The sequence below is a fragment of the Oncorhynchus nerka genome, linkage group LG2, assembly GCF_034236695.1.
Source record: "Oncorhynchus nerka isolate Pitt River linkage group LG2, Oner_Uvic_2.0, whole genome shotgun sequence".
Lineage (NCBI taxonomy): Eukaryota > Metazoa > Chordata > Actinopteri > Salmoniformes > Salmonidae > Oncorhynchus > Oncorhynchus nerka.
Genome location: NC_088397.1, coordinates 72,989,330 through 73,003,819, shown reverse-complemented (window position 1 = coordinate 73,003,819; position 14,490 = coordinate 72,989,330). Strand labels below are relative to the sequence as shown.

Below are 14,490 nucleotides of genomic sequence, written 5' to 3'. Positions count from 1 at the left end.
CTTCTGATCCTATGTGAATGTGATGAAAGAAATAAAAGCTGAAATAAATCATTCTCTCTACTATTATTCTGACATTTCACATTCTTAAAATTAAGTGGTGATCCTAACTAACCTAAGACAGGGAATATCTACTAGGATTAAATGTCAGGAATTGTGAAAAACTGAGTTTAAATGTATTTGGCGTATGTAGGTGTATGTAAACTTCCGACTTCAACTGTAAAGGTCCCACAGTTGACAGTGCATGTCAGAGCAAAAACCAAGCGATGAGGTCAAAGGATTTGTCTGAGACAGGATTGCATTGAAGGTCCAAGAACACAGTGGCATCCATCATTCTTAAATGTAAGAAGTTTGGAACCACCAAGACTATTCATAGAACTGTTCGCCCGGCCAAACTGAGCAATAGGGGGAGAAGGGCCTTCCTTTGTGGAGATGGGAGAACCTTTCGGAAGGACAACCATCTCTGCAGCACTCCACCAATCAGGCCTTTATGGTAGAGTGGCCAGACGGAGGCCAGTCCTCAGTAAAAGGCACATGACATCCCACTTGGAGTTTGCCAAAAGGCACCCCTTGAGAAACAAGATTCAATGGTCAGATGAAACCACGATTGAACTCTTTGGCCTGAATGCCAAGCGTCACATCTGGAGGTAACCTGGCATCATCCCTACAGTGAAGTGTGGTGGCAGCATCATGCCAGTGGGGATGTTTTTTAGTTTCAGGGACTGGGAAGCTAGTCAGGATCGAGAGAAAGCTGAATGGAGCAAAGTACAGAGAGATCCTTGATGAAAACCTGCTCCAGAGCAGCTCAGGACCTCAGACTAGGGCGAAGGCTCACCTTCCAACAGGATAACGACCTGAAGCACACAGCCAAGACAATGCAGGAGTGGCTTCCGCACAAATAAGAATGTGTTCTTAACTGACTTGCCTAGTAAAATAAAGGATAAATAAATAAATGTCCTTGAGTGGCCCAGCCAAAGCCCGGACTTGAACCTGATCTAACATCTCTGGAGAGACATGAAAATAGCTGTGCAGCAACGCTCACCGTCCAACCTGACAGAAGAGGATCTGCAGAGAAGAATGGGAGAAACTCCCTAAATACAGGTGTGCCAAGCTTGTAGGCTCATGCCCAAGAAGACTTCAAAAAATTCTGAGTAAAGGGTCTGAATACTTATGTAAACGTGCTTATTAGTGATGTACCAATATGACATTTTTGGCCGATTCCTATATTTTTCTTGCTCCCCCAAACAACGATATTGCCATTTAAAAATGTTGGCAGCCTTTTATGCATTAAAGTACAGTTAAATAGTTAACACTCACACACACATGGACGCAGCCGTCTAAGGCACTGCATCTCAGTGCAAGAGGCGTCACTACAGTCCTTGGTTCGAATCTAGGCCGTGATTGCCTATAGCTTTTGCGACTCCAGGAGAAGAGGAATAGCGGAGCGGCTTGCGTAATTGCACACAGGCTTAGCTGAAAAAAGAAAAAGAGGCTATGTGTAGCTGTAGAAGCTCATTCATTAACCCAACTTATATGCTAAATATAAAAAAGGGCCTTTAAATATTTTCCAGTCAAGAAAGAAAATTATGAAATGGCAGATGCACTGAATTCAGACGATAGACAAGAGCAGCTCAAGGACAGAACTACACTCATTTAAATGGAAAGAAAAAATGCATTGACCACATTTCTGTGAAGCTTTGTGATTGGCTCACAAGTGAACATCATCCAAAGCCTGGAAATGTTTTTATGGCTCGGTTTACACAGAGGAGTATGGTGGGATTTTAAAAGAAAATCATCACTACCTCTGTAGGCAGTATTAAATGCACCAGATAAAAAGAAAATGCAGTATAGTAAAGTTGTCAGGTATTTGTCCTGGTATGAAGAAGATATTAATTACAAGATCTCGTCATGTCTGAAAATACTCCTCAACTGCTCCACTGCTCCTGACGTAGATGACGTCCTTCTCCACCACTAGATCTGGAATTGAACTGCCAGTGTATATCATTACTTTTTAGTTATTTAGCAGACACACTTATTCAGAGTGACTTACAAGAGCCATTAGGGTTGAGTGCCTTGCCCAAGGGCACAGACAGATTCTTTACCTAGTTGGCTCAGGGATATGAACCAGCAACCTTTCTGTTACGGTCACAATGCTCCGCTAGGCTACCTGGCCACTTGCAGGTATGAGAAATAAGGAGCAAAACTAAGGATTTCATCAACTGCATTCAGAGCCAAGCAAGAAAAGAACATATACTATGGATTTTCTATGGTAGAGACAATTCTGTGCATGCAGTTAGTCGTCCTAGTCAGTCCATGTTGAGAGATCTACAGTGAACATGCAAAACAACACCCACAAAATGACAGGAACTCACCAGCAGAGATGACACTTCATCATGACTGAGAAGTTACATCCTCAAAAGCTGCGGTCCTGGAACAAGCCACTGCTCCTGACATACTGTAGATGGCGGCCTACTCCACCAGTAGAATGGAACAAAGGCATTTCGTGCCAGTGTAAATCAATGTGACATTTCCAGATAAGAATTGGATAATAATGAGATCCCCAATTTTTCTTACCTTTATTTAACCAGGCAAGTCAGTTAAGAACACATTCTTATTTTCAATGACAGCCTGGGAACAGTGGGTTAACTGCCTGTTCAGGGGCAGAATGACAGATTTGTATATTGTCAGCTCGGGGGTTTGAACTTGCAACCTTCCGGTTACTAGTCCAACGCTCTAACCACTAGGCTACGCTGCCGCCCCAATAAGAGAGCAATCAAGCCACAAATAGTAAATTATCTGACTCTTTAAAATAATATTGCCAACACACCTTTAGGGATTTTATGTGTTCCCTTCTGAAGAGATGAAACAGTTCAGTCCAACATGGAGAAGAGAAGACCATGATGCTTTAGGGACACAGTGACTGGAAACAAACATTAGCATCACCTGTGAATACACATGTGTAAAGTTCAGACCAAACAATAACAGCTAGTTACATTTTACAGGCCTAAGTGTTGAAATGAATGCTATTGGCACCACTAATATTATATGAATTCTTAAAATGTTTACATAATTCACCAAACTAGAATAGGAGAAAATATTTGTTGTGCATCCCAATTAAACATGGACTTGCATACCTTTTCTTCCAGATGCACACACAGGTTTCAGAGGAACACATAAGAATGTCAGTGGAAGTGTCCTTGGATTATTTATTTTTAACTTCCACTTCATAGTTGATGGTAGAACTCCATGTTCAAAATAGAAAAGTGTGGGTAACTGCAACGCAAGTCTTGATGCAGTGTCGTCTTTCTTAATCTTGCAACAAAAAGCAAGACAAAAACAAAAAATAACCCGCAGATAAAATCTCCACTACAAAAATGGCTTAAAGATCCATTTGCAAAAGGAAAAACATGATCCATCATAGTAGGTTGCACACTAATAATTAATAATTACATTAATAACAAAAAAGATCAACGGTTCTTTTACAGAAGCTTTCTTTCAAAGGTAGAGGAGTTAGGGTAGTTCATGAATAGATTGTTCAATGGTGAAGAAAAAAAATAAGTATTGCAATAATCACGCTGTTTTCAGTCTCTTTACAGGAAGACCAGGCATCAAAGGTTAACCACAGGCCAAGGTAATCAGCAAAATCCACCATTCAAAGACAAACCCTTAATAGAAATGAGGAGTCAAAAAATATATATATTTCTCCCCTATTTCACTTAGACTAATCCTAAAAGAACTAGGATATTCTTGTGTACCAATTTCTGAACGGTGAGTAATAGAATTTCAGTCTATTGACTTCAGGGAGGCCTAAAATGTGTCTTATATTATGAACCATTCACATTCCAAGCATAGTCTTTGGATCAATGTAGCATTAGGTAACTAGAGGGCCCTGAAGCACATTTCTTAAACTGTGAAACTATTGTGATATAGCCTAGCCCAATTAGGGCTGGTACAATTACTGCATAACCATGTAACCGACGGTTATGGACGAAGACCGTTCTGAAAATAAAATAACCGTCAACCATTTTTTTGTGTGCGTGTGGAATAAACAGATGACTGAAGACGGAGCGGCCATCATGCAGTCAAGTCAGTTTTTGCAGTAACATGTTGCTATTTGCTCAGTGGACCATTTCAAAATCTACAAATGATGCCATATCGTTGATTTTAAGATTTCAAAATATTACACTCAATCACTAAGCTAGTTAAAAAATGTAATTGTAAGATTGAGATAAGTAGTGTCAACTTGCATCGGGGTCACTGCGGATATTTTCACCACCTTTGATGTCATTTTAATGTGGGCATCTGTCAGTTTCTGTCATTTTTTCAAAGTTAGACTACATCCTGTCCACACTTAAGCTCCACTGCTTCTGTGTGTTTTTCTCTACACAAACCCCTTTGCCTAATATTCCTCATTCCTTTTGGCAAAACTAGTCTCACTACTTTCTGCAGTGATTTTAACACCAGTTGTCCATAGTCCGGAGCCACTCCCAAGTGCGAGTCTTCATGAACATGTCCATGGTTTCAAATACAACACTGACTGTACTTGACTTAGCCTTTTGAAGATTTTTGAATACCCCCAAATCCTTTCTGCCTCGATCATCAATATTTGACACTGGCTGTATATCGACAGGCATTTTACCACATACCCCCCAAAAACAATTCAACAACCTGAAGGGTCAAATAAAAAAAGTCTGGGTCTGTCCGCATGGTAAGCCAGTCCAACACAAGGTCTTTGGGCACCTCAATGTCATCAAACAACTATACATTTCCTTCAAGGTCTCTCCCATCATCCTGCCATTCTTTGAGCTTGGTAAAAGGGATGTGGTATCTTCGTTACATCCCAAACTCCTTTCCCTTTGAAGTCGGGGCTCTCCAGAGAAGATCAATGATTAGCTTAGAAATCAGACCCAGAACAAGCTGACCGTCCTCTGCCCATCCCAGCTCTTGGACAGCATCACTCACAGTTCTCACCAAACACACCGTTCCAGGCTCCAACTCTGTTGTTCCAAAGTTAAGACTGTTGTTTCCTCATCTCCAAAAATCATCTTTTCCCACAGTAGAAGAGTCATTTTTGTCTGATGAGCTAAGGAACCATTCAAATGTAAGCCACAGAGGAGCTCATTCACAACGGACATCATTGTCTTTTCAGAGTGAGACATAGTATCATATTCCTCAACAACGAGCGGTAAGATGTCTGATCTGTATTCAGCAAGGATTTGTTTGAATTTCTTCTCGGAACCGGTCTCAACAAAGCAATTTCGAAAGTTTGGAATAAATTCTGCACTTCATCATTTTGTGGAGATCAAGTTTATAAATTGCCTAGCTGGGCTGTGGATTGCCAGTTGACAGTGGATTGACAGTGGAATGCGCATTCAGATGGAACAGAATAAATAGGCATTTTAAGGTCATAGATTTAGCCATGCTAACTTTTGGAATAGACACCAGCTGGAATGTGGTTTTAACCAATCAGCATTCAGGATTAGACTCACCCGTTGTATAACACTATATAACTAGTCTCTCATGACAGACCAAACATTAACTGGCCGGCACACACAATATTTGGTTCTGGGTGCTGAGAATACTATTTGACATACTTAAGATAATAATTAAATGATGCACTTTTGATTCTGTTGTCTTTGCTATTAGTTATTATGGGTACAAACAAACATTGTTGTCTTCTATTCTGTCTTAGACTACAGCACTCAGCTGCCACATGCAGGGCCTGCAGCAGAAACTGGAAGCCCTGAGACATGAGCAGAGCCGGGATCAAAAGCATGCTAGGAGAAGCCCTGTCCAATCTAGGCACCTTAGTTTCCCAGCACTGGTCCGAACACCAACTCACCCCTGTCAGGGTGACAGACTGCACAGCCCAGATGTCCCCAGGACTTGTAGAGGTTCTGCCTGGTGAGTGAGGAGAAGAGGTGCTTCGAAGGTGTACGTCTCTGCGGCGCCTTCTAAAGCAGTGGCATCATGTGGTGTAAGGGATACTGAAAGAGGGGCAGCAGGGCGGATGCACCCTGCAGAGAAAGGACCCAGAGAAGGACCCTCAGAGATGTGACCAGGGCCAGGCCAATGCCCCCAGAGCCCTGTACCTTCCTCCTGTGATGACGAAGGAGGCGGAGGAGGATCAGCTGGAGCGTTATAGCCAGATGGTGCTGGATAAGCTGGCTAAGACCTCCTGGCAGATGGTGTACCGATACCAAATACGCTCTACCGCTGTGACTTATGGACCAGGGACAGGCACAGGACCCTCTGCCTTACAGTACTTTCAGGACCCCAGCAGGGCCTACGCACTGCTACAGGACGTGACCATTAGGAGCACCCGCACCATCATGAACTCAAACTGCGATCCAGAGCAGAGCAGGCAGCCCGACCACAGCAAGCCTGCAGCGGTCCCCTCAGAGAGCCCCAGGGGCAGGAGCACCATGGCTATACGTAGGTTCACCCAGAGAGGCCAGGGACAGAGGAAACTGCCCTTCAGAAGCAGGAGGAGGGAACCGATGCCACCACAGACCAGGAGTAATGGTGGAGTAGTGGGCAGGGGTCAGGACAAGAACCGACAGCCCCTCAAAAATCGAAGGAAGCAGGGAGATGGATCGACTAGCAAGGAGCAGCATGATCCCAAGAGAATGGAAATGGACATTCTCAAACCAGAACCTCAGAAACGACAGCAGGACAAGGAGAAAAGGTCTAACAAAGCCTCTAGAGGCTACCGCAACCCTTTCAGCTTGTGGTCCCAGGACAGTAACAGCTCTGTGTGCGGGGCCACAGGGAACAATGTCAGGCCCGCCTAGGAAGAGACTCCGTCACTACCTGAGCCCCAGGCTGTCTCAGAGAGAAACAGGCTTATGGCAGCAGTTTGACATACTGTGATTCTGATTGATGTCTGATGGGGAATCAGGATGTCAGTGTATGGAGGGAATGAGGAGGGAGTTGTTTGACAAGCTGTTGTATTTGGTTAACCTCATTGTAATAAAAAGCACTTTGTGTTTGAGTGTTTTCAAAAACCTTGAAACTGAAAATGTTAAATAAGTAAGATTAAACCTTTTATGGAAAATAATAAGATACGCTAATATTTGTGTTTTGTTGATTAATTGTGTGATGAAAGGTCAGAGAATATCTGGCCACACAAAAAGGAGGGGATGAAAAGAGGGAAGCAGTGGGATGAATAGTTGAAAGGAGAGAACTTTTTCTATCTTTACTCACTGAGTGGATTATTGCCAACAAAACAGACCAGACATGTAAAAGTCTTATGTTGTCCAAGTCAACCACAAGGGCACATGCGTTTATATTCTTGACAAATAACACAAACATATGACATGACAATATCATTTGTATTCCTAATGTTTTGTAAACTCAGTGTATAGTACTGTACAGGGTTTCTACACTTTGTTGGAGAGCGAGGTAGCGGCATTGTTCCTTTCCATTTGAAGTGTTTCCACAAATACATGATTAAGCCTGAGCAAAGACTCAATTGCACAGTGGCTTGCGAAAAAGTATTCACCCCCCTTGGCATTTTCCTATTTTGTTGCCTTACAACCTGGAATTAAAATAGATTTTTGGGGGGTTTGTATAATTTGATTTACACAACATGCCTACCACTTTGAAGATTCAAAATATTTTTTATTGTGAAACAAACAAGAAATAAGACAAAAAAACTGAACATGAGCGTGCATAACTATTTACCACCTTTTGCAGCAAATACAGCTGCAAGTCTCTTAGGCTATGTCTCTATAAGCTTGGCAAATCTAGCCACTGGGATTTTTGCCCATTCTTCAAGGCAAAACTGCTCCAGCTCCTTCATGTTGGATGGGTTCCACTGGTGTCCCGCAATCTTTAAGTCATACCACGGATTCCCATTTGGATTGAGGTTCGGGCTTTGACTAGGCCATTCCAAGACATTTAAATGTTTCCCCTTAAATCACTCGAGTGTTGCTTTAGCAGTATGTTTAGGGTCATTGTCCTGTTGGAAGGTGAACCTCCGTCCCTGTCTCAAATCTCTGGAAGACTGAAACAGGTTTCCCTCAAGAATTTCCCTGTATTTAGCGCCATCCATCATTCCTTCAATTCTGACCAGTCCCTGCTGATGAAAAACACCCCCACACCATGATGCTGCCACCACCATGCTTCACTGTGGGGATGGTGTTCTCTGGCTGATGAGAGGTGTTGGGTTTGCGCCAGACATAGCGTTTTCCTTGATGGACAAAAAGCTACATTTTAGTCTCATCTGACCAGAGTAGCTTCTTCCATATGTTTGGGGAGTCTCCCACATGCCTTTTGGCAAACACCAAACCGTGTTTGCTTATTTTTTTCTTTAAGCAATGGCTTTTTTCTGGCCACTTCCGTAAAGCCCAGCTCTGTGGAGTGTATGGCTTAAAGTGGTCCTATGGACAGATACGCCAATCTCCGCTGTAGAGCTTTGCAGCTCCTTCGGGGTTATCTTTGGTCTCTTTGTTGCCTCTCTGATTAATGCCATCCTTGCCTGGTCCATGTGTTTTGGTGGGCGGCCCCCTCTTGGCAGGTTTGTTGTGGTGCCATATTCTTTACATTTTTTAATAATGGATTTAATGTTGCTCTGTGGGATGTTCAAAGGTTCATATTTTTAGAACTCAACCCTGATCTGTTCTCCACAACTTTGTCCCCGACCTGTTTGGAGAGCTCCTTGGTCTTCATGGTGTCACTTGCTTGTTGGTGCCCCTTGCTTAGTGGTGTTGCAGACTCGGGGTCTTTCAGAACAGGTTTATATATACTGTGACAGTTCATGTGACACTTAGATTGCACACAGGTGGACTTTGTTGAACTAATTATGTGACTTCTGACGGTATTTGGTTGCACCAGATCTTATTTAGGGGCTTCGTAGTGTTAGGTTCTTATTTTTCAGAGTAAATAACTCGGACACTAGAGAAGCTTTAACCAAGTTTAATCATTCCCAAAGGTTCTGTACAGCTGTAATCAGACAGCAAAACATTTCAGACATCACAGTTATATACCTGTACATCCTAATTAAGACACTCCCCCTCTCCATCCTTAGTTTATGTCCAAGAGAAAGAAGGTAACCAGATACCAACCCTGATTACTCCGTTAAGGGGAACTGACCTCAACCCTCACCTCCTAATCCACAACCCCTCCTTCACCTAATCCACAGATATCCATCTGTCTTCCCTATATCAACACATCGCTCTCCTCTCCTCCACCAAACACATTCCAAAGCCTTCTGATTTGCTACAGATTATTTCTATTCAAGGCTTCGTCTCTATCATTTATTTAATATCTCAATGTTCAAAGTTTAGACAATTCCAACAATAGCAAAGGGGGTGAATACATATGCACCCAACACTTTTCAGTTTTAATTCAACATTTTTTTTAAGTTTAAAAGTTTGAATTAAGTTTTTAATTTTTATTTCACTTCACCTATTCGGACTATTTTGTGTATGTCCATTACATGATATCAAAATAAAATTCAATTTAAATTACAGGTTGTAATGCAGCAAAATAGGAAAAACGCTAAGCTTTATTTGAATGACAAAAATATAATCTTGAACACAGATGTAAAGAGCAAAAAGCAGTGAATGATTGATTTAAAATCTCTAGATTGTGAAGGACCTGTCTATGGTTTACTTTCCAAAATTCTAGAGATCGCCAGAGGCATTTTACAACGAGATACAAAATCACAACAATTATATTTACAAGCTGTGCCATAAAACCCACTAAGGTATGATATTCATTGAAGATAGATACAGTGTCTACTTCTAAATGTGCAAATCAGTAGTTCATATACAGTTCAAGACAAGTGCAGAGTTAGATTTTGTGCAGTGCCCCACTCAGGTCAGGGCTTCAAACACTAACTGTAATGTCACGAGAGATCAAATGCGTCTCAATAAACCAACAAGCATCACCAGGATCAGCCAGCACTACTGCATTTTCACTCCTGGCCCACAGCAGCGGAAAGGTCTCACTCAATATTATCAGCTCTCAGTTTTCAGAAAAAATCATTATTGCCCAAGTTGCTCTTAGATAAGAACAGGTCCTTAGACCTTAGGGTGGGTGGGTGTCACTGAGTTACTAGGTCTGCCGGGGGAGACATGAGCTCCCGGGGATTGAGGCTTGCTACCAAGCAGACGTCGTAGGCATCATGCATCAGAACATGGCGGGCCACCACGGTCCAGCGGTTCTCCCATGGGTCTAGTTCCAGGATGTCCTTGATTATGTCCTCATGACAATCTGAGGGACACAGGGATTGGCATAGGCCAGGAATATAATTTTTGTCACTATTAGAATCAGGCATTTTAAAGAGTGGTGTGGCAATCAAATTAAACAGCATTCAGCTACAGTCAACTTGTTTAGGTCTTAAAAGGACAGGTAATCGTTTACTCAAACAAGTCCCACGTGATGTCACAGTTTTACGAACAGTGGAAAGTAAAAAAAGGCACTTGCTGCAGGTGCACGGGAATAATGCGATAACTTCAAAGAAAAGAGAAACCTGCACACTGCTCTTGCTAGTATCACTTAATTTTATTGAAGCTTACGTGTTGGCCTTCAAAGCTTTGGCAAAGGCCAAGAGGCTGACACGTAAGCTTCAGTAAAATTAAGTGATACTAGTAAGAGCAGTGTGTGGGTTTCTCATTTTTATGAACAGTGGAAAGGAAAGTGGGTTTAGTTACCGGCTCCCTTGTTGTATCCGCACACATATAGCTTGCCCCCCACCACTCCGGCGTTGGAGGCATTGCTGCGTAGGGACAGCTGCGGAGAGGGCATAGTGGGCCCATCTCTCCAGAAGTCTCCATCGGGGTTGTAGATCTCCACAGCATCAAGGCAACGACGGGACTGCCCACGATCTACCCCATCACAGCCGATGCCCCCTGTTAGAACACAACTGGGTTGTTTTTGTGTACTGAGACATTCACTTCTTGTGTTGTCAGGTACTACTTTCAAAAACTATTAAACTGATCTGTCCAAACATATTATTTATGTTGAGGGGAGTTGAGGGGTTTCTCTAGGAGAAGTGACCATCATCGCCATGACCATCATGAAACTAACGAATGCGATGTGCTAAAAAACAAACAGCCTATGTGTTGTTTATCTTTTAAATCTCACCCATCACGTAGATTTCCCCATTGAGCGCCACAGCACTACAGCGGTACTTAGAGTGCTTCATGGGACCCAGCTCTGTCCACTTGTTTGTCTCAGGGTCATACTCCAACAGACGGTTGCTCAAGCGGTCTGGCTCGTCATCCATCCGCCAGGACTGCCATGGGGAGTGACGGGACAGGACAGGTGCAGAGTTTAGAGAAGGAGGAGGGGATAGAGAGCAGGCTCACAGTCACACACTGACACAGATAGTGTGTCTCTCTGCTCTCAAGGCCTCACAGCCTCAAGTATAGTGTGTACATGAGTGAGAGTGAGGGACTCCAAAAATACATGGATGTTGTGAGACTGAATTAAACAAATGTGAAATGCCCCTTGGTCTACCTGCCCGCACATTGCACACACGCAGACACAGACGCACACACACACAAACACACAAACAAAAACATAATACAGAGTAGCATTGACTGACTATTCATCTTACTGTATATCAAACCCCTTCTCTTTAGTCCATTACCTGTGGAGTTCGACCCCCGAGCACGTAGAGACGGTCCTTCAGACGCACAACGCTATGATAGGCCAGTGGCATGGGTAGCGGGGCGGCACTACGCCAGGGCCCACCCTGCATGGACCAGCGTTCCACACAGTTGGTGATGAGGTACTGGTTCTTCAGCTTCATCTGGCCTCCCAGCAGGTAAATAGTATCACCCAGCGCTCCCAGCGCATACGAGTCTCGGTATTCAGCTGAGCTCAGGTGCTCCCAGGTCCCCTGGGCCTCCACCCTGTACCTGAGGAGGACAACACAGACAAGTCAGGGACAGGGGTTTTAGTCAGACTCTAGCATGCTAAAATAAACACAGGGGTGCTGACCATCATTCTCACCTGACCACACATTCTACCTGTCTACATGTAGCAGTCTAAAGTGTCCCCACTTGCACCAGAGAATGTCTAGCTTTCGCGTGGCACAGACTGGTAAGAAGCTTCAGGAGGGAGGTCATGTGTGCTAGCAAGGCAGAAGCCCTGGGTTCAAGCCTCGTGTGAGCCGAATCAGGAGGAAGTGGTACTCCCTAAGCAAGCAGAGTGACGTTGTTTACATACACACACTACTTGGCCACACACTCCACCTGGCCACAGCACCTTAACAGTATGCCACTGACTGTCACTCTCATCACTGACCAATAGGTTTATTACTGCTGATGATCTCATTCAAACACACAAAGCTCATGATATACCATTCTTCCAGATTCCTACCTGAATAGCTCCACATTCCTTTCTGTTTGCCTGGCCATTTTCCTCACCCCTGCCTCCCCAGCCACCACAATCTCATTGCCCTCGGTGACGACCCCGGCACACACGACTCCCAGAACATCTCCGTAGCGCGGGGATGTGATGTAGTAGGTCCGGCCCGTGGAGGGGGCATAGCAGAAGCTGCGTTCTGAATAATTTCCATACCGCGATCGGATCCCTCCGCCCTCGTTGCCGATGCAGAGTAGCAGATCTGTGGTCTCCATCCCATATCGGAGCTTCAGTTTCCTGGGAGCAACTGCAGGGTGCATCCCAGTGGCCTCCAGAGCCTCCTCCATCATCTCCAGACACTCTGCATCTGCCAGAAGGGACATATTCCTCTTCATGGACTCCTTCAGGTAGTCAGGGGCCACCAGGGGGAGGCGCACCTTCCTCAAGAGCTCAGCCAGGTGTCTACTCCGCCCGTACTCCACCCCGTCTCCTAGAGTGTCCTGTCTGACCCAGTGTAGCACCACATCCAGGATGGTCTCCTCCCGTGACACGTTGAGGTCGTCGGAGCTCAGCAGTGCCCCCAGTTTATGGGCCTCTAGTTCTAGAATCTCCTCGCTCATACACACCTGAACAAAGTGCGTCCGTAGGTATCTCTGGGCATGGTCGGCCAGCTCCTCGGCTCCAAGGTCACGGGCATAGTAGTACACCCCGAGGCAGTTGGAAGCGTCCATGTTCTCCCTCATGTGGCTCTGGCAGCGATTGAATACCTCGTCCATCTGTAGAAGGAAGGCGGCAACGGACACCCCCTGTACATTGGCGTTGTTGAGCGGGAGCTCAGAACAGTACATGTAGTTCAACAATAGACCCAGGCTATCGGCTGGTGTGTCACGCAGAAATACTTCCCTAGTACTGCACTCCCGCAGGCCACAGGTGAACATGACCCGGAAGTAAGGGCTGAAGGCTGAGAGGACCACGCGATGGCAGGGGAAGCTGATGTCCTCAGCCACCAGCACCACATCTGTCAGCTTCTCTGTCTCCCTCATCTTCCTCAGCTGGTCCAGAAGACCCAGACTATGTTTAGCTCTCAGATCCATTTGGATCTAATGTCTATTCAACAGTAATAACTTAACTTAGAAAATAATTATGAAAAATGTAAATAGATTTAAATAAATAACAAAACAAGGAGGTTCTTTACCTGAAAGTATAGAAAGAAAGAAACACAAGTTCAATGTTGATATGATCAAGACCCCAGTACATTGTTTACATTTATGTTGAGTAGAGTTTTGTAGTCATTTTGTGAATATTTGATAGTTAAAAAGACATTCCTTATCTTCAAATTTGTAGTTCTGTCAATATAAATCAGTAAGTGTGACCAACATTTCTTACTGGAATTCCAATTTCCCATATTGACACATACACCACAGCATAACAGTACAGCAACTAAAGCATGTCCATGCCCTGCTTGCCTCTGTGAAACCAGGGATCCATGTCAAACACTAATCAGTATCATCTCCCACTATGCATTATGTTACTAAAGTCTTACGCCCTTTAGTCTTATTAGAGATGATTTTGCCCTTTGATCACACAGTAGTCAAGCCTATTTCATCCTATCCTACCAGTCAGTGGGAATCCACTTATTCCAGTAGACCATCAGGTTCCTCAGTCAGCCAGGCTGCAGGCGTTGTTGTTAATGTAGCTGAATGCACCAGGAAGAGTGGTCAGAGAGACAGGGGGCCAAGCTATCCTCTCTGAAACCCAGCACTGTTTACCTTCCCCTTCTCTCGCTTCCCTGCCTGAATGCCCTGTCCTTCTGAGCTGAGCAACACACCTTAAAATAGACTATGATATGGCCAATGGAACGGCAACTGGGTCAGAGAGGCAGCAGGCATATAGGGGCGAGGGGCACATTCTGTTTTTACATGGACTAATGTCAGGAGACTCACATATGATAATGTTGTGTCATGTTGAGCAATGGTCTATTAGAATTTCACAAGTAAAATATAACCCGATTCCTATTCTTTGCTATCGCTATATATATTTTTTTGGGGGGGGGGTGTAGGCTTACGATCACGTGTAGGCTCATGTATCTGTGGACTGGCACATGGAACCAGCTTCTGGGTTGGATTCTTCATGTCACTCTCTTAAAGCAACTACAGTCATTTTGAATGATAA

The 14,490-nt window shown here is 44.1% G+C and overlaps 1 protein-coding gene across 1 annotated transcript; it reads right to left on the bottom strand.

Moving 5' to 3' along the window:
* Window positions 1-8,900: 8,900 nt before the first annotated feature.
* Window positions 8,901-14,097, bottom strand: LOC115141921 (kelch repeat and BTB domain-containing protein 12-like). Its single transcript, XM_029681321.2, has 6 exons — window positions 13,935-14,097; window positions 12,334-13,513; window positions 11,600-11,870; window positions 11,092-11,242; window positions 10,659-10,856; window positions 8,901-10,218 (listed from the first exon to the last, which is right to left on the bottom strand). Exons 2-6 carry the CDS (start codon window positions 13,410-13,412, stop codon window positions 10,049-10,051), a joined length of 1,869 nt encoding a protein of 622 aa, XP_029537181.1. The 5' UTR covers window positions 13,413-13,513; window positions 13,935-14,097; the 3' UTR covers window positions 8,901-10,048.
* Window positions 14,098-14,490: the final 393 nt, after the last annotated feature.